Source organism: Lontra canadensis, unplaced genomic scaffold (assembly GCF_010015895.1).
Source record: "Lontra canadensis isolate GAN:19392208 unplaced genomic scaffold, GSC_riverotter_1.0 scaffold48, whole genome shotgun sequence".
Taxonomy (NCBI): domain Eukaryota; kingdom Metazoa; phylum Chordata; class Mammalia; order Carnivora; family Mustelidae; genus Lontra; species Lontra canadensis.
This window is the reverse complement of record NW_022631042.1, coordinates 7,729,536-7,749,499: the sequence shown is the minus strand read 5'-3', so window position 1 is coordinate 7,749,499 and position 19,964 is coordinate 7,729,536. Positions and strand designations below refer to the sequence as shown.

Below are 19,964 nucleotides of genomic sequence, written 5' to 3'. Positions count from 1 at the left end.
TTTCCCTTAGAGTTGTTCACTTTGGGGGGTATATTGTAATCATGGATGAGCTACAGAAGTAATGCCACAAGTTGAGTCCTTATGCATGTTATTGGGATACAGAAGATAAAAATAACTAACATTTATTGAGGATGTACTACATACCTGTTTATTGCTAAACACCAGCTATGGAATGAGACTGCCCAGGTTCAAATTCTGGCTCTATTATTTAGTACTTGAAAAACTATCTCTACCTCAGTTTCCTTGTGAAACGGGGATAACAATACAAACTTCACAGGGTTTTTCAGGTCTGTGTTTGAGTATTAAGTGATCTAGTATATGGAAGGCACTTAGAATACCACTTGGCATGTGTTAAGTGCAAAACAAAAGGTCTTGCTCTCCTCCCTTCTCTCCCTTCTCTCTCCTTCTCCTCCCTTTCCATTACCCGTCTACTACAGATCTCACAGCTGGGAAGTTGCAGGGTTGACATCCTGTGATCCTCTGCAGCCCATACTTTTGGCTACTACATGACCATAACTGATGTGACCACATGCTATTTTTAAGATTTGGCTTAGTATAGAATACCACTAAGCACCTTCATCAACAATGGCACTCCAGTTTGGTATCTTCTATGACATAACTTTCTAAGTTATGTCAAAGAGTTAACTCATAGTTAACTCATAGTTAACTCATAACATGTTGTAAGTTAACAAAGAAATGATTTCTTTGTTAAACAGCTGTCTAAAAAGCATGAGGAAAAGTTTTGCCAGTGTCTGCAGATCGAGGGGAAAAGCTGAAAGTTTAAAAAAATTAACTTTCCCTATTGGAAAAACAATTCTCTAAGAACAAACAGGGTTTTAAAAGGGTATTCTTTTCTGTTTATTCCTAATTGGAAATGTTTTACATTTATGCTGACTTGTAAAAAAGTTCTGAAGTTAGGAAGTTTTTCTGGAAGATTTAGGAAACTACTCAAAGCCATGAAGGAAAGAAACATCCTTAGGATATGATTCTGAGCTGAAATCCTCTCTAGCTACTTTCCAACTTGCAACATCATGACGAATACTCATCATTAACCATGAAATGAATGTGATTTTCCTTTTACATTTAATGTTACATTGAAGATATTATGTGGTATCTTTCAGACTTTCTGGAATTGTACACAAGTAACATTTTATAGTAGCAGATGTGTGACATCACATGAAAAACTTGTAAAACCTCTACATGAAAATCACATCTGTCAGTCCCTACTATCATTTTAACTGCAGTTATATGGTTTGCTTCTCTGTCTGTGCCAGAGGACGCAGCTTTGCATGAAAGCTGTTCCAGGAAATTGTGTCTTCTGGACTAGCTAGTTAAGCAAATTGTGTAACTGCCATTGAAAACCAAACTGTACCCAGCAGACATAATTTCACAAAAGAGGAGGAAAAAAACCACATTTGTACAAAAGTCACAGCTGTTCAACTCTACATTTTGTACTTTTTTCATTGCAAGTTTTTTTTTTTTTTTTTCTTTTCTTTATGAACAGTGACAGTTACATTTCTAGTTAGCAACTTTAGGACTTCTTAATACATTGCCAAGTGTTGTACTCTCATGGATTTGGTGTCTGTCAGGAAAAATTGGGCTAACTTCTTTCTGCTGCTCCACAGAGGAGAAACTTGGTCCATCTGCCCTGTCTGCAGATGAAATAAGGAAAGATGTTGAGTGGGGCCCATTGTTTTCTAAAATGCAGAACTGTGTGCTGCCCCAACTGCTCCAAGCAGTGCCAACAACCCTTTGTTGAGGTCTACCCAGTATGAACTCCTGGTCCTTCAGGCCCCACATGTCTTACGACCAGTGGCCATGTTGTCTAGAACCATTCCCGAGTCACTGGAAATGGAACGAAAGACTCAGAATGCTTGGGTCAGAAGACCGTCTCCCCAGCTTTGTGTTGCACGACCTCCCCCTGTCAGACATCTTTCCGTGACTGCAAAACTACTAGAGGTGGGCCAGAGAGGAGACGTTCTCCAGGGACCCCTCATTGTTCTTAGTGATGAGTCTCAGAGGTTGTTTACAATATTACAGATTTTGAGTGCTCCATTTACTGGATGATGATTTGGAGCAAGACTTTGGAGTCTAAGCTCCTGAGTCCGAGTGCCTAGGTCTAAGTAACAGCCATTCCTCTCAATACCAGGTGAAACTGGGTGAGCTACTTAACTTCTTCAGCCAGCATTTCCCCGTCTGCACACTTAAGACAATCTACATCATTATCACTATAGTGAGGATTCCAAATGCACTAAAGATAGCTGAGGACTTCACCCAGTTCATGACACATACTAAGTACTCACTCAATAAATGTTAACTCTTTTGATGAGATAGTAATGATGATGGCGGTAATGTTGTTTCTGACTTTTGAATACATTAAACATATCAACTTAAAACTGAATTTGCACAGGACAGATTGATGGCATAGAAAGGAAGAGTCAGTAATAGTGGTCAAAACGATTCAATCCAGGCATTTCAGTTTCTAGTTGTATAATACTTTCCTACTGTTGATTGCTGGAATTCCTATCTCCTTGTCTGGGGCTGACAAGGAGAAAGAGGGCATGTGTTTGGGGCACCTGGGTGGCTCAGTGGGTTAAGCCTCTGCCTTCGGCTCAGGTGATGATCTCAGGGTTCTGGGATCAAGTCCCACATTGGGCTCTCTGCTCAGCAGGGAGCCTGCTTCCCCAGCCGCACGCCCCCACCCCGCCTGCTGCTCTACCTACTTGTGATCTCTGTCAAATAAATAAATAAAATCTTTAGAAAGAAAGGAAGAAAGTTAGAAAGAAAGAGGGCATGTGCAACTATGCCAGAGGCATGGGCTCATTTCAAACTGTTATGACCTGCTGATGACAGAGGGACCACAGTGCGACTTCTGCTCCCAGTAGGTTGTCTATTAGAAGAGAGCAGCTGACGGCTAAGTTAGACTTCTAGTGTCCTAGCACGGGCTTCTTTTTGCCATTAGGTGGAAAGGTGGAATGTTTGTCATATTTTGTAACTGCACCTCTAATTCTGTGAGTGTGTGACTAAACACCAAAAATGATAGCTCTACAGAAAACCCATTGTCTGTCATTATGACTAGAATTACTGAATCAACATTTTCTTGACTACGGATTTATACTGAAGACCACCTTGCTTTGTTACATTAACTGAATATTCATATGACAAATTTCTATGATTCCAAGATACCCACATCAATGCTATCACTATAATTATAAACAGTGCCCTCATCCAGGCATATTATATCTTATATTTATGATGTCTAAAATGAACACTTGATAGAGAAACTTGCCTTAAACTAGACAGTTATTTTCTTCTGTATAATTAGCTCTAAGAAATTGGTGACCTTTTCCTAACAAACATACTCTGTGTGCTGAAAGTGACAACCACTGTGCTCACATATGTATCCATACAGTTTCCACCAACAAGACTACTATTTAGAACCTTGTGAAAATAATAGTGTAATGGAGATGCAGCTCATTTTTTTTTGAACAGTTAAAACAAACCACATAAATAGACATTTTCAGGTAAAATGGAAAAGTTGTCTTTGCTGTGATGGAAGATATCCCTGATTTCAAGCAATGTTTACATTATATAGAATAAATTGAGGTATTTTAATTATTTTGATGAATTTTTTCCAAAGGACATTTCTGAGCAATACGGGAATATAATTCTACTTAAAATTATCTTTAGGCTTGAATTATCTATCTCAATTTTCTAGTCAGTTTGAGACACCCACACATCTAATTATTGGCGTTAGTATATGTTACAGAATCATGTAAGGGGGGGGGAATTATGACAAATAGTAGAACAGGATATAATCGGAAGAAAGTTAAATCTGACTCACTAAGACCTGTGTCTGTGGTATCAGAATCACTTGAAATCTAAAATTATTGAATGTGTTAGACTGGTTCGATGATGTAAGACATGACTGGCTAACTTAGGAACAATTTCTGACTATGACAGTGAATGCATGAAAAATGAAGGGGAGAAATGTAGACAAATATAATCTAAGCAAAAACAAATAAAAAAGACAATCATTTGAAGGATAAGAATAATGAGGACAGTTATCTTTTAGGGTCACAGCTAGTGTCCACCAGCAGCAGCTCTTTAATGAAAGACAAGGTAGGAAGCACGGCTTTCTGATGGGTTAGGTGTCTCACCTCTAGGACAGATAATTAAGGCAGAGAAGAAAGGTTTGAGTTAAATGTTATTTTCCACAGTGAAGCCAGCTTGGAAGCATTTGAGCGCATGGACAAAGAATCTGAAGAATTAGAATAGGGTGGGGGTCAGTAAGACAAATTTGGCCAGTTACCTGTTTTCGTAAATAAACTTTTATTAGGTGGTAGCTAATGCCCCTTCATTTGAGTGTTGTCTAATGGCTGCTTTCAAGCTTCAGGGGCAGAGCTGAATAGCTGTGACAGAGGTCATAGGCCTCCCAGAATATTTGCTATCTGGGGCTTACTGGAATTTGCTAAGGTCTGGACTAAAGAAAAAAAAATCCTGTTCAGTGAATTCTGCAAAGAAGTGTATTAAACATGAGATCTGATTTGTCACGTCCCTCAGTTCTCTTTCCTTACATAGAACTACCTTGGATTTCAGGTGTAATAGCCTAGGCATCGTGCAGCCTGACTTAGTGACGTAAGACTAGGCAGCATTTCCTGGAAACTGGCAATGTTGGTACATCTATCCAGAAGCTGCAGCTATACTATTATTAAAATGTGTGTGTTTTTATTGATTAGCAATGTAGGGGGACCAAGGTGCCTTCCTCATAACTATATGCAAGTGACGTCCCTTTATTTTCGCAATTAGTGACACCTCCAGGCATTTATTTTCCTTTTTGCATCTACTGAGCATCCGCCTGACATTGGAGTATTAGATACTATAGAAGAAAATTGCAAGGTGCCTGGGTGGCTCAGTGGATTAAGCCTCTGCCTCCAGCTCAGGTCATGATCTCGGGATCCTGGGATCGAGTCCCGCATCGGGCTCTCTGCTTGGCGGGGAGCCTGCTTCCCGCCCCCTCTCTCTGCCTGCCTCTCTGCCTACTTGTGATCTCTGTCTGTCAAATAAATAAATAAAATCTTTAAAAAAAAAATTGCATGCGGTAAATGAGGTGAATTTACCTGGACTGGAAATGACTGACTGTGCTACCAAAATTGGGGCGTTTCCAAATAAAGATGATGTTCAGAGTATCCAAGCTCATGAGAAAGATGCTCAAGGACAGGAAGCCCACAAGCCTTACTCACCAGTACCTCCCTAGCACAAAGAAGGGCTTGACACTTAGGAAAAGCTCAGTGACTGAACACTGTTAGCAAAACAATTTCGCAAAAATGCCATTCATCTCCTACCCTTCACCGTCTAGATTATCACTGTTAAACAGAATGTGGTTAAACAGAGATAGATCTTGATAAATAATGTGAACACCTTTAGTTTTTCAGTTTCTGCATTTCTCGGGTAGTACACTTCTCATAGGCAATGTGTAGGCTTTGCTATTCACCCAAATAACATTAACAACATTACAATGAGGAATTTAAAAAAATTCTCTATATTCTCTATCAGAAGAGGGGGTTCTAGAAAAGTAAGCTGCATATTTAACTCTTGGAAATTATGAATACTACTTGATTTTCCTTAATGTCTATATAATTTAATCTCTAATAGGGGCTTTATTTGAAATAAAATAATGCATTGGAGACAGAACTCATATGCTAAGATACGTTAAAGCAATGCGACCTCCATTAGGTAACAAAAAAGTCTAATCTACAGAAAGAAAACTACTGATTTGAAATGGGGCCTTAAAAGGGGGAAGAAAATCTAAATTTTATTTCATCATTCCACTGGAAAGTATGGCTGCTTCATTTAACTGGTTTTGAAATCTAGTTTAATAGAACATCTCTTTGGCACAACTAGTCAGCTCCCAACATTTTGATTGCAAAATGAAGGGCGCTTACGTTGATATCTTTAATTATCACTCATTTAGAGGACAGGGTGAAACACTTTTCCAATTGGTGTTTTAGATTCATGAGTCAAAGGAAAAGAATGACAAATTAGCCACAGCTGGAGAAGGAAGAAACAGCTAGCTGGTGCTCCTGGAGTCTTGGCGGACACTTCAAAGTAAGATGAAAGGGAGGTAGGGGCACAGCTGGCCATGCATGCTCAATAACTAAAATACTAACACAGTTTCACCACATATTAGTAACAAATTAGTAGGAAACTTAGAGACTTACTCAACATAATAAGTGCCATATATGGGATCATCGATTTTTTCCCAGCCATATGGAAGCTCTGAAAAATAAAGAATTATTTCTTTCAGTAAAGATGCAACAGATATCACAATTTCTAATAAAAAGTAATCCAATTTAATTGTTCATGGATTGCAGAAGTAGTCCACCAAAGTAGAATAAAGCATTCAGAGTAAGCACCAAATTTCTGACGCATATTTGTACAAACTACAAGAAGCACTGACTTGAAAATTGGCATTTAAAACACAGAGCTCTCTCCTCTGCAGATAGACTGCTGGGTCTAGCTGTTTATCGCATGCCAAGCGGGAGGATGGCACGTCCTCGTGTTATCACCACTCAAGGCAGTCCAGAAGGCAAATTGCTTTCCTGAAAGTGCATACAGTTTTCTTATTTATTTGTATTGTTAAAAGGAGTATTTCAGGATAAAGATCATATTGTCAAAATACATTTCCGAGGATTGCAAACTGTTTCTGATGACTGAAACAAAGGCATTATAAATTCTCAATTGACATCCCAGGATTCAAGATGGTTAGCTTGCTGTTCTCTCCACATGGGTCAGAATTTGAATGCTGCCAATATACTCTCTGGGCATATTTTTTTTCATAAAGTCTAAAATCTTAAACCCACTTGCCTTGGCAATATGGTTCATATTTCCCATTCTTCATGGCTAATTTTCATACATACACTTTTAAAATATTAACAATACTGTAGATGCTTCTATAGGCAAAAACATGCTATTTGAAAACAAGGCTTTGTTTTATGATACTGTTTCCCAAATACACTGAGCCTTTATAATTTTTTAAAAAATTTTAAATCCATTGGGACGCCTGGGTGGCTCAGAGGGTTAAGCCGCTGCCTTCGGCTCAGGTCATGATCCCAGGTTCCTGGGATCGAGTCCCGCATCGGGCTCCTTGCTCGGCAGGGAACCTGCTTCTTTCGCTGCCTCTGCCTGCTTGTGTGTACTTGCTTACTCTCTCTCTCTCTGGCAAATAAACAAAATCTTTAAAAAAATATTTTTTTAATCCATTTTTTATTGTGTTATGTTAGTCACCATACAGTGCACCATTAGTTTTTGATGCAGTGTTCCATGATTCGTTGTTTGCGTATAACACCCAGTGCTCCATGCAACCCGTGCCCTCCTTAATAACCATCACCAGGTTCACCCATCCCCCCACACCTTTCCCTTCTAAAACCCTCAGTTTGTTTCCCAGAATCCATAGTCTCTCATGGTTCATCTCCCACTCTGTTTTCTCCCCCTTTATTTTTTCCCTTCCTTCTCCTAATGGCCTCCATGTTATTCCTTATGTTCCACAAATAAGTGAAACCATATGATAATGGACACATGAGCCTTTATAATTATTAACTCCTATAAATATGATGAACATTACATTCTTCCTGATAGATATTAATTATATATAGAGAGAGAACTTGGAATCTAAGTCGGATATATTGGCATGTTTTAAATGATATATTTAAATGAACTTTAAAGTTTTATTATTGTAGTAATAACACATGTTCACTGTAGACAAGGCATAGTTATAAAAAGAAAATTAGAAACATCTGCAATGTGACCATCCAGAGATAACCACTATTAATATTTTGGTGAATATCCAAAAGTATTTTCAGACACAGATAATTACAAATAATTTTTAAGAAATTACATCATACAGTGCATATTGTTTTTGTAGCCCAATATTTCTTCCTAACAAGATAACCAAAGGCATCTTCAATGTGAATGAGCATTACTGTACAATGTCACTTAAAAGCAGTGCAGCGGTGGTCTGAGGTGTGGCTAGAGACTGTTCGAACCCACCTCTTCTGTTGCTGAGTATTTGGGTTTTTCCAGTTTTTACCTGTTAAATGCCATCTATGTTGGACTTACTAAAACCTAAATCTTTCATCATTTTCCGAGTCCTTAGTCATAATAAATTTCTAGAAGTGGAGTTTTGGCATAAAGGGCATACACCCTTTTATGGCTTTTGATATACATTGCCAGAGTATCACTGTCCCACTAGCAAAATAGAACAGGTTGTAATATTACTGGGGGGTTTCTGAATGACTTTGTTTTTCTGCACTGTCAAATTAAAAGCAAGTAGGCAGTTCCTCAGCCAAAACTTTTAGGGACATTTAGTTTTGGAATTAAGAATTTTTTTGATTTTCAGAAGTTAACATGATGCAAAAGCCTACTTTCCCATAACACTCCAAGCAGAGTCTGGGGAAGCAGTTTATAATCAAACACGTGACTATTTATGCAACCAAAATGATGTGATTTGCACTAAAAGGCACAAATAAGGAGTACTTCATATCAGATAGCACAGTTCTGCTTCCAGAGTGTCCAAGTCAGGTTACATTTTGCTGCCAAATGAGTTACAAAAGGCAGTTTTTAGAGCTTTCAAATTTTTGGATGTGCAGATAAAGTACTGGTGCATTATTATTTTAAAAACCAAATAAATTGATTTTAAAATAGCAACCTGTAATTGTTTTAAGTCCCCTTTCTTGGGTTGCTAGCTGGTTTGAACATTTTTTATATGTTTACCCTCAGGCAATTATTTTTTCTTTTGAACCTTTCTCATTTTTTAAAGTCAATGCCTAAGAGTTCTTTACTTATAAAGGATATTAATTCTTTATCACATATGTTTTTGAAGTTTGTTTAGATTTAATTTTGTTGAACATTTTCATTAACACAGATATTTTAAATATTATTTGGTAAATTTCTCAGTGTTTCCCTTTATAGGTCTGTCACTGGAGCCTAGCTTAAATACTGAAGATATTTTTCTAGTGTTTCTTTTTTTGTTTTAACATGAAGTCTAGACTATGACTTTATTTTTCTTAGATTAGTCATGTCTTCATAAACATACAATACCTTAAGAAATTTTTCTTCAAGATGATAACAACAGTATTACTGAATATTTACAATGACCAAGGTACTGATGCACTTTCCATGTGTTAACTCATTTGCCCTATCAGCAACTCAGAATTTAAAATTCCTATATTCTGCTTTTAGAGGTCTTAACCAATTTAGATATCAATTTAGACACTCTGTCTAGCACAGCATAAACAACACTTAATTTAGATTAAGGACAACAACAGTCCAGATGGTTTTCACCAAATCCCCCAAGCTATTGGAGAATTTGGCTATTAAAAAGAAGAATCCGTTTGACAGATATCTGCTGAGGGCCCTTTCCAAGCAGCTAAGGTAGAAAAATATACAGAGGATAGCAATGGATATTATGACTATTTATTAGTATGGCTGAATACATGAATCCATAATTATAACAGGTTTAATATCATCTCATGACTATAACATATAAAAAATCATATTCACTAATATATAGCTAACATGGTTAATATTACATGACTAGTCTTGTGTCTTTTTTCAAGTCCTGTGTCTTGTTAGATGAAAACATTTCATGATTAAAATTTTAGAGTAAAAAAAAATTTAGAATCATATTTTATAATGTAAACTGTTTCTTCACTTATTCCTCGTCTTTGAGCTTTGAGTAAATTACTGATTCTAAGCAATTCATTGCAAAAGTACAGTTAATTGATTCTTTATCTTTGTAGATTTGCAATGCAAACTATTGATTTGGCATCCTGCCCTACTTGCCACCAGAAAGTATTCACCAGCATTTAGGGGGAATCTGATTTGTTTTGCCTTACATATCAGTAAATTTTGTTTGCTTGCTTATTCCACATTTCCAAAATAAATTATTAATTCATTCCAAGACAAAATCTATTCTATAAACATTTATATTCTATAAACATTTATTTCAAGCATTTTCACTATTAGTGTTCCATGACTCACATTTTTTGGGGAGAGGGGAAAGTAATTTTATTAAAATTTTATTTCAGATATATGAATTGCAATCTAATTTTTCTTGTATTTTCTACCACATTTGGGCCAAGGTGAGAAGAGACAGCAAAACATAATGAGAGCTAAATGCTATGTGCTAGGCATTGTTTTAGGTACATTATGAAAAATAAATCACTTAATCCTCAACACTGACTTGACTTGACTTAACCCTCAAAATTTACAAGATGAGGAAAGGGAGGTACCAAGAGGTTCTAACAGTTAATGGGTCGATTTTTAAACTCAGACGTCTGAATTTGGAGCCTGCATTTTAATTACTTTATTAACTTATTAATTTTTCATTTATTTATTTTGGGAGAAGACAATACACTGTAGCTCTAACTTTCTGTTATAAAGACCTGTTACTGAGGCGCGTGGGTGGCTCGTGGGTTAAAGCCCTGCCTTCAGCTCAGGTTATGGTCCCAGGGTCCTGGGATCAAGCCCCGCGTTGGATTCTCGGCTCAGCAGGGAGCCTGCTTCCCCCTCTCTCTCTGCCTGCCTGCCTCTCTGCCTACTTGTGATCTCTGTCTGTCAAATAAATATATAAATTCTTTAAAAAAAAGGCTGTTATTCATTTCATTTCAAATATTCTGCAAGGAATTAATGAATGAATGTTACAAGAACCCAGTAACAGATCTATAGATCAGCTCATTTGTAAATGTGGCAGAATGGGTACACAAATCTATGACCAATGAATAAAATGCTCTCTCTTTGTGTATGAATATGTACATGTGTGTATGTGTGTATTCCCCTTAGTGACGTTTTCTTGAGCAGCAAAGAAAGGTCAAGACTAGAATGTTAATGAAAAACCACAAGGTTTTCTGCACTCATAAAAAGACAAGTCAAAAAATATACTTAAGATTACAAGCCGGGTAGTATATATCTAGATGATGAAAGTTACGAAAGTTAAGATTCACCTTTCACTGTGAAAACAAACTATTTGGACTTGAATTTGTTTTTGAAAACCAACTGCTTCTCTTTAAAAGTAAGCTAACAACTGAAAAAAAGAATTTCCAGTTTTGTATCTCTTGCCCAATTAGGCAAGCATGTAGCTTGGTGCTCTCGGGTCCTGGGTTACGTAGACTACTGTATTCAACAATACCTGACACATTTGAGAATGATTAAGGTCACACTAATGAAACAATAACATATACTGTGCAGCTGGAGAAAATAAACACTTGAGATCGACAAGGCTAATACTGCATTAAAAACTGTTTTAATTGAGATTTTCTTCAGGCCATGGAACCATGGAGTAAATTCAGTGATGAGCTATTCCCATCATGATCCACTCAGCAAAAGTCTCTGTTACTCTTGAGATTAACTTGTAGTCAGTCCAGACTGCCAGAGGAGCAAAAGATTAAAAAAGGCACCCAGTTACACCCGGATTCTGCCCCGGCCACCAAGCTATAATTTTTTACTTATTTGCTCTTTCCAATGTATGTATTTGTTTGCTTGTTTCTGTTTGTTTTATCCATTTTCAATGCAGAAAACCAACACTCTTTCATGCGATCTCATGAGAAACAGTTTTCAGGCTGGGACTGGGAAACTTGTAGAATCCAAGGACAGTATTTCTTTTGGAAATGGGACCTGGATACTGTACAGTTGTAAGAAATCTAGGATACATTACCTTAGGGTATCTCAGGAAGCTCCCTTTCATCTCACTCAGTCTTTTAAACGAAGCCACTTTTCTCTGTGTCTATGTTTTTCTCTCAGCTCCATTTCATTGTGTACATCTTCTTTCTTTTCTACTGACTGTCTACTTTTGCTTGCTCATCCTGCCCATGTCCTGGAATGGCCACCCCATACTTGACTCTATGTTCCTTTTTATCTCAAGCACTGAGAGCACTACTTTGATTTCTGAGCTTCTCAATTCTGTGACCTGTTTCCCCAAAGGACTCAGACTCCAGCTCATTTTCTTCAAAACAGATTCAAGTTACTTGACCTGGGAGATCAAGGTAACAGTTACCCTCAGGTCAAGAATCCACCCGCAGAATAATCCGGTATGGCTGGTGGCTGCGTCCTTTTGGTAGAAACAAAGCCACATCTGGCAAAGTCAAATAGAGGGGCATTCCGTAAAGGAACTGGTCAGTACCCTTTAAAAGTGTCAAGGTTCTGAAATAGAAGAACAGACTAGGTTTCGTCACAGTATGAAGGAAACTATTTAGACAGGGAAACTAAATGCATTGTGGGATCAGGTCCTGGACCAGAAAAAGGACATTAATGGAATGACTGGCAAAATTCAAGTAAGGTTTATAGAATAGTTAATATTCTACATGAATGGTAATGTCCTGGCTTCAGTAATTGGACTTACGAAAGATGTTAAAATTAAGGGAAGCTAGGTGAGAGGTACATGGAAACACTGTGGTATTTTGCAATTTTTTTGGAAGTCTAAAATACTTTCAAAATGAACACTGAAAAAAGCTATTTTACCAACTCTCCATATCAATTAGATGACTTATACTCATACTTCATTAATATTCCATCCAATATGTGTAACACTGAACTCATTGAATAATGTTGATTTTTTTAAACAAAACGAGAATGTAGGATTTTGTATTTATATTCTTTTTTTTATATTATGTTGAATTTTTTTCAAGAGATAATTCCAAGAGACTTAATTTTGCTCTTCTATCATTTTGGGTTTTTTTTTTCCCCCCTGTTGCCTATCTTTCTGCTTCCTGGAGAAACTAGGTAAATACATTTATGTTTAAATTATTACTGCATCTCGAATCTTAGAAGATACAGATTCAATAATAAGGTTTAAAATCTGGAATCAGGCTTTGTTCCTTTTCTGGGGGCACTGTCCTATATGAGCCACAGCATGGGTTATGTTAACTCATATAAGGTTGTGTGGAGGCCCATCCTGGGCAGATAAAAATTCTCTCCAAAACCAGAAAGGCAGATGAATTCAGGAAGCATACAAAGTACTAAAATATTGGAAACAAGAACAGAGACCAGAAATGAGAAAACATTTCCTTTAACACTATATTACTTTTTTGGACTTTTTTTTTTTAATTTAGACTCTTGCTTTTGTGTTTTAGAGGTAATGACATTACAACGGAACATAAAAAAACATACAAAATTTCCCTAGTTCAAATAATATTGTGTATAGTATACAATATGGTAATTGCTAATACTCATAATAAAATCTTCTCCCCAATCTTCATTAGATTTTTGCTGTACATATAGTATACAAATTGGGAAATATAATTCAATTTTTTTCTGGAAAAGTTACATATAATTTGTTTCCAAGAAGTTCTTAGGAGTTTTAGTAGTCATTAGGAGTATAAGTAAGTTTACACAAGAGTCCTCAGTGTGAGTTTTTATAGGAAAAAAGGAAGAGAAGGATACTGTGCAAGAATAAAATACACAAAAGATGACTTTTTAAGTTAATAAACTTTATTATATTTTGTCTCTTCTTTTCCTATATTCAACAATGCATTTGTAATTATAAAAGTAAATTCTGAATACATTCTGGTTTTTAACAAAACCCATTCAATATTTATATGTGAAGAAATGTGCACTCAATAATGTTTTGGGGAAAAGCTAGCAAATATAGATGTGAACGTTCGCAACGCTAACTTAAAGATGGCAGAGTACTGCAATCTCTTTGAGACGGTGACAAGATATGGTGGCTGGAGGGCACGGCACAAGAAAAGAATACTGCCTGGGAAAGTCTGGGAAAGACTCAGAAAAAGTCATATTTGGTTTAAGTTTGCAAGCACCACTCAAAGGCCAAAAAGTGATCAACCTACTGTTTTTCTTTGTATTACTAGAGCTCTGGGAAAAGGGCTGGCCATAAAGTAAGATCTGGGAAGCAAAGTATGTGCCAAGAACTTTGAAATATACAACTCCAGTTTCCTCTTAACCTGTTTAAGTCTATGCTTATCCATCCATTGATCTATCTATTTATCATCATCATTCCCTTCAAATTATTTATTGAAGTACGCTGGGCTTCTATACTATAAAGGCTGACATCTAAATTTTAACCTCTCTGTATGTCCTGAAAAGCCATAACTATCCACTAAGAGAGCAATAAAACCACCCATAATGCATACCTACAACATAATTAGGTGAAAGAAAATACAATGAACTCAAAAGTTACAGGTAAGTAAAGACATAATTGCCCCAAACCAGCAGAGTCAGCCCCTTCTGAATCAGAAAGGTGGAGAGTCTGCAGAAAAAAGGAGAGGGCACCAGGAGCGGAGGATGAAAAAACAGACAAAATCACTCTCGGAATGATAAATTCCTATCTTGCGTGGGGAAATGCTGACAGCAGACATGGTTGATCAGAACACAGCTGCTGGGGGTTGAATGCAAGGGGTTTGCAAGTGAGTAGAATGAGAAGTGGAGTCTTGGGAAGGCTCTGCTTAAGAAGAGGGGGCTGATGTCAATGGAGGAAATGGCCCTTAGAAATTTAGTTATGATAGGAAAGAAGCATGAAGTAGAAATTAAAACAGAATTCTAGGACAATAAGATATACAAGTACTCTCTCTGGGGGAAAAAATGTTATTCACTAAAGAATCAGTACTTCACAAAAGAAACAGAAGAGGGTGCTCCTGAACTGGCAATGTAATAACTCACCAAAATCCCTTATTTTCGCTTGTATAAAACTGTTAGTTGGTCTATGAAAAAAAATTCAAAATCAACAGAAAATAGCAGATAATATTCATACTTTAAGAAATCAAGAATAAGAGTCATAATAATATAGCAAATGGAAATTTGCTACATTCCATCAAAAGAAAACAAAAACAAAAACACAAATGAGAAAATTGTAATGAATCTCAAGATATTTTGAAACAAGCATCTATAAACATAGAAAAACCTTTTGAATCAAAATTTAAAAGCTCTGAACAGAAAAAAAGCATAAAGATAGAAGTGACCAAAATCAGAAAATAAATTAAAAAAAAAAAAACCTATTTGAGACTCAAACTAAATTACAAGCTGCCTAACAGAAAATAGATTCAATTGAAAATATAATAGGGATCATTGAGGAAAGACATAACAATAGTCAAGAGAACAAAACGAAATAAGCAAGAGGTAAGAAGAATCAGAAAATTATCATTAATATAGAGGATAAAGATAATCCAGTATATGTATAATTGGAATACATGAAGGAGAAGAAAAAGAAGAAGAAGAAGAAGAAGAGGAGGAGGAGGAAGAGGAGGAGGAGGAGGAGGAGTGGGAGAAGGAGAAGGAGGAGGAGGATGAAGACGAAGAAGAAAAGGAAAATAGAACTAATACTTGAAACTATAATTCAAAAAGAAAATAACTATATCTATTGAAATGGCTCCCCATGTACTTGGAACATGGTCCCAGAACAATTTCAAGATATATACCAGTACACTCACACACACCCCCCCAACACATGTACATACACGTGCATGCACACATGTGTTAAAAATGTGTAAGAATTGGGGCACCTATGTGGTGCAGTTGGCTAAGCGTCTGCCTTTGGCTCAGGTCATGATCTCAGGTTCCTGGGATCAAGCCCTGTGTCAGGCTCCCTGCTCAGTGGGGAGTCTGTTTCTCCTTTCCCTCTCTCTCTCTCCCCACTCATGCTCTCTCTTGCACTCTCTTGCTTTCTCAAATAAATAAAAAAAAATTTTTTTTAAAAATACGTAAAAACTCAGGGGAGTACCATGTCCAAGAAAACTTCCTGAAGTACCCCACTTAATTAAACCAACCTTAATTCAACCAAGAGATGAGTGTAGAAAAGGACTAATAGTAATCATTCAATAGATTTAATTGTCAATATCAGAGCAGAACAAAGGTGGCAACAGAATTAATTGTTGCTTTGGTAATAGGTGGGAATACAGAACACCACTTAAAATTAGCAAGTGAAAAAGGGCCTTATAAAAGTATGAAGGTAAACATCAGAACATAAATATAGGCTGTTCTAAATACCAAAACAAACAAAACCCCAAAGAAAACAGACTACACAGAGACAAAAACCACAATCATTAGAACATGACATTGTCAACAAATATAACATAAAATGACAGTTAAAATATAGAAATGAACACAATTTGCTTCTCTTAAGATTTTCGAATTAGCTCATAAAGGAAAACCCCAGTTTATCCTGTAAAGAACAGACACATTTAAATAAAGTTACTCAAAAAAGCTAAAAGTAAAGGCTTGGACAAAGATATACCACTCAGATAGAAAAAAATAAGACAACAGGAGGAATAGTCTTGCTATCAGATTTTAGAATTCAAGTCAAAAGCATTAATAAGAATAAGGAACATTAGGGGCGCCTGGGTGGCTCAGTTGGTTAAGCAACTGCCTTCAGCTCAGGTCATGATCCTAGAGTCCCAGGATCTAGTCCCACATCGGTGGGGTGTCTGCTTCTCCCGCTGACCTCTCCCCTCTCTTGCTCTCTCCTCTCATTCTATCTCTCAAATAAATAGATAAAATCTTAAAAAAAAAGAATAAGGAACATGATAATGATGAAGGTCATAATTCATAATGAAGATATAACGGTAACTATCTGTATGATAAATAATACAAACCACCTTTATAAAACTGTAACTATAGGAAGTGTGAGAAGAAATAGAATTACATTAATGACAAATATTTAAGACTGCTCCCAGCTGAAGATAGGTCAAACTGACAAAATGACACATATAGAAGAACTAAATGTAATATAATTAACTAGGAAAATCTTTTCGTTCTCCCCCCCATCTCTTTTTCTAGTTTTAGACCTCCATCATAGGGAATATGTATTCTTTTCAAGTACTCACAGAACATTTTCCAAAATTATCTACATATTACATTATAAAAAGTCTTAATAAGTTCCATAAAGTGGAAATTAATGCAATCATCAATGACCATAATGCAATAAAATCTAGACAGTAATAATAAAATCATAATCAAAAGAACTTTCATCTAGAAATTAGAAACTACAAATTAACAACATTTGTGCCAAAAAGGAACTGCAAACTGAAACTGTCAAATTCCTAGAAGCAATGAGAATGAAAACACTAAGCAGCAAAATCTGTCAGGTACAATGAAAACAGTGATCAGAGAAAATTTTATGTCATATATATATGAATAAAAATAATGAAGGTGAGTTCCTAATTCAAAAGCTAGAAAAAGAACAACAAAGGAATTTTTCAAGGAAAAAAAAAACACAAAAAGAAAGACAAAAGAAAAAATTCATGTTAGATAACTGAAAAATAGTAAAAGTAACCAAAATGCTGCTTCATTTTAAAAATCAGCAAAATAAACATACTAATTTAGGATTAAAAGATAAGTCACATAGAACAAAGTAAGGAAGGACACAGGGAAACAATCATAAAAACTGTAGAATATGTTCCACAAACCTATGCCAACAAAATTGAAGATCTAAATGAAATGGATAATTTCTTAGGAAAATAGAATTTATCAAGATTGGACCCAATGAAGATGCAGAAACTTAAATAGATAGATTTTTAGTCAGTGTACCATACTAAACTCCAAATGGGGAAGAAACAAATGAAGCAATGTGATAATAGTAGGTATAAATTCCTTTATAAATTGGGTGTGAGGAAAGGCTTTCCTAGGATTCAAACTTGGTGAATTTGAGTACATAAAAGCAACAAAGAATTTCTGCACAGTCCAAAACATCAAAGTCAATGTGACAAGATTAATGACAAACTGAGAGAAAAAGATTTGTAACATATTATTAGTGATAAAAAGCTGTTGCCCTTCCAAAAGAACTTCTATTTTTTAAAGATTTATTTAATGTATTTATTTTAAAATTTATGTTATTTATTTTTTATGTTATATTATTTATCTTATTATTTATTTATTTTGAGAGAGAGAGAGAGTGAGTGAGTGCACAAGCAGGGGGAAGGGCTGGAGGAGAGGGGGAGAGAGAGAGAAAAGTAGACTGCCTGCTGAGCACAGAGGCCAACTTGTGGCTGGATCTCAAGAATCTGAGATCCTGATCTGAGTTGAAATCAAGAGTTGGGCACTTAGCTGACTTAGCCACCTAGGCATCCCCATAAAGAAGTTTTAAAAAGTGAAGGGAAAAAAGGAAAAAAAAGACTAAAAACTTGATAGAAAAGTGTACAACTGCCAGGAAAGACGGTTTACAAAAGTATTCACAAATGTCCTTTATACCTGAAAAGATGACCAATTCCCTTATCACAACAGAATTCCAAATCAACACTATATTGCTACACCACTCCTTACCTACCAGACTGGCAAAAATTAAAAACCTTGAGGACACCCTCTTTAAGCAGGGTTGTTAAGGAACTGGCCCCCTCCCACCATGCTGGTGGATGATCAATACGGTGTACCCTCTCTTGAGGGAAATTTGGCATAAAATAGACACGTTATCTTTTTTTTTTTTTTTTTTTTTAAAGATTTTATTTATTTATTTGACAGAGAGAGATCACAAGTAGATGGAGAGGCAGGCAGAGAGAGAGAGAGAGAGAGAGAGAGGGAAGCAGGCTCCCTGCTGAGCAGAGAGCCCGATGCGGGACTCGATCCCAGGACCCTGAGATCATGACCTGAGCTGAAGGCAGCGGCTTAACCCACTGAGCCACCCAGGCGCCCCAGACACGTTATCTTTTGATCCAACAATCCTTCCTCTAAAAAATTTCTCTAAAGTTTCCATTTTAACCACAAAAAATCCCCACAAATGTACAAAGCTATTCACTGCAGTATTATTTTACTAGCAAACTATGGAAGCAAGCTTAATATCCAGTCAGAACAAGTTTTAAAAAACCCCCAAACACAGTCTACACAGAGGGTGCACCATTGCAGAGCTGCGAAACCTGTAAGAAAAATCTCTAGGGTCTGCTATAGTGATCTGTGTGATACTTTACTAAACAAAAACATTCCTATGCTTATTTAAAAAAAAATACATAAGAAATAGAGCCAGAAACTAAAGAAACTGTTTAATTAAAGGAGTAGTACAGTAGAGTCAAGGGTTAGGAAAGGGAAGAAGGCTTCTTTATAAACCATGTATTGACATACATTTATTTGAAAAGAAAAAAACCCAACAAAAACTAAATAAAACAAGATGAAAAAAATAACCTGAAATTGAATACAAACAAAGCAAATGGACCAAACTGTATGTGAAATTGCTAACCATGCAGGGTTTAAAAAAAAAAAAGGAGGGGGCAAGTACTAGAGAAATTATAGAATTACAGATTTGGGGATCAAGTTTTCATTATACAAAACCCCAGAAGATAAAAGCATTGAGAGAATATCATTGAGGTTCAAAAGGAGAATAACTATATTTATAACACTGCACAATTTTGGTATGCTTTCCTCATAGAGACTGGGAAGCCTGGTGTTAATTTTCATTAGTTGTTACGCCTGTGAGTCTGGAGTCTAGGTTCCTTTTGAAAGAAAAAGCTGCAATAACAAAGTTTCAAGAGTATGGGGTGGGGCAAACACTAATTGTAGTGATTTAGACCTAAGGTCAGACTAGAATTTACTAATTCAGAGGGGAGGCAGAGGCCTCTAGAAAGAACAGGTTTGGTGCAATTCTCCCCCACGGATAACTGTTCTTAAACTGACAGTGACCTTAGGAGAGCCCATAGGTTCTTTGGGCGTTGTGAAGGCTGCAGAGTGGATTCCATTCATTATGAGAATCTGCCCTTCTAGGTCATCATCATAATCTCAGATCTACTGCAGACACTGGGCATTTGGCTTTCAGTGAAACGTTAAGGTGTAAAGTTATCGCGGTAGGCAAGTTACAAAAGCCAGGTAGGTCAAAGCAGGTTGTTTCTTCAGTGAGGCTCTATCAGAGTTTTGCCACCTTTGTGGGGCCAGGAATGGCATTTTGGCTTCAGGATGCAAGGTCTTATTTAGAGATGAATCTCGGCTGATGAGGCTAAGAAGAGGAAAAGCTTAGGGAAGAGGTCAGGCCCACAGTAGGA

The 19,964-nt window shown here is 36.6% G+C and overlaps 1 protein-coding gene across 7 annotated transcripts in view; it reads right to left on the bottom strand.

Moving 5' to 3' along the window:
* Nucleotides 1-19,964, bottom strand: part of MAGI2 (membrane associated guanylate kinase, WW and PDZ domain containing 2) — a 1,351,061-nt gene that overhangs the window by 317,307 nt on the left and 1,013,790 nt on the right. For all 7 annotated transcript variants that reach the window (XM_032873261.1, XM_032873263.1, XM_032873262.1 and 4 more), the window contains one exon: nucleotides 6,222-6,279. In XM_032873261.1, coding sequence (XP_032729152.1) covers nucleotides 6,222-6,279 — 58 coding nt within the window. The remainder of the gene's footprint in view (nucleotides 1-6,221; nucleotides 6,280-19,964) is intronic.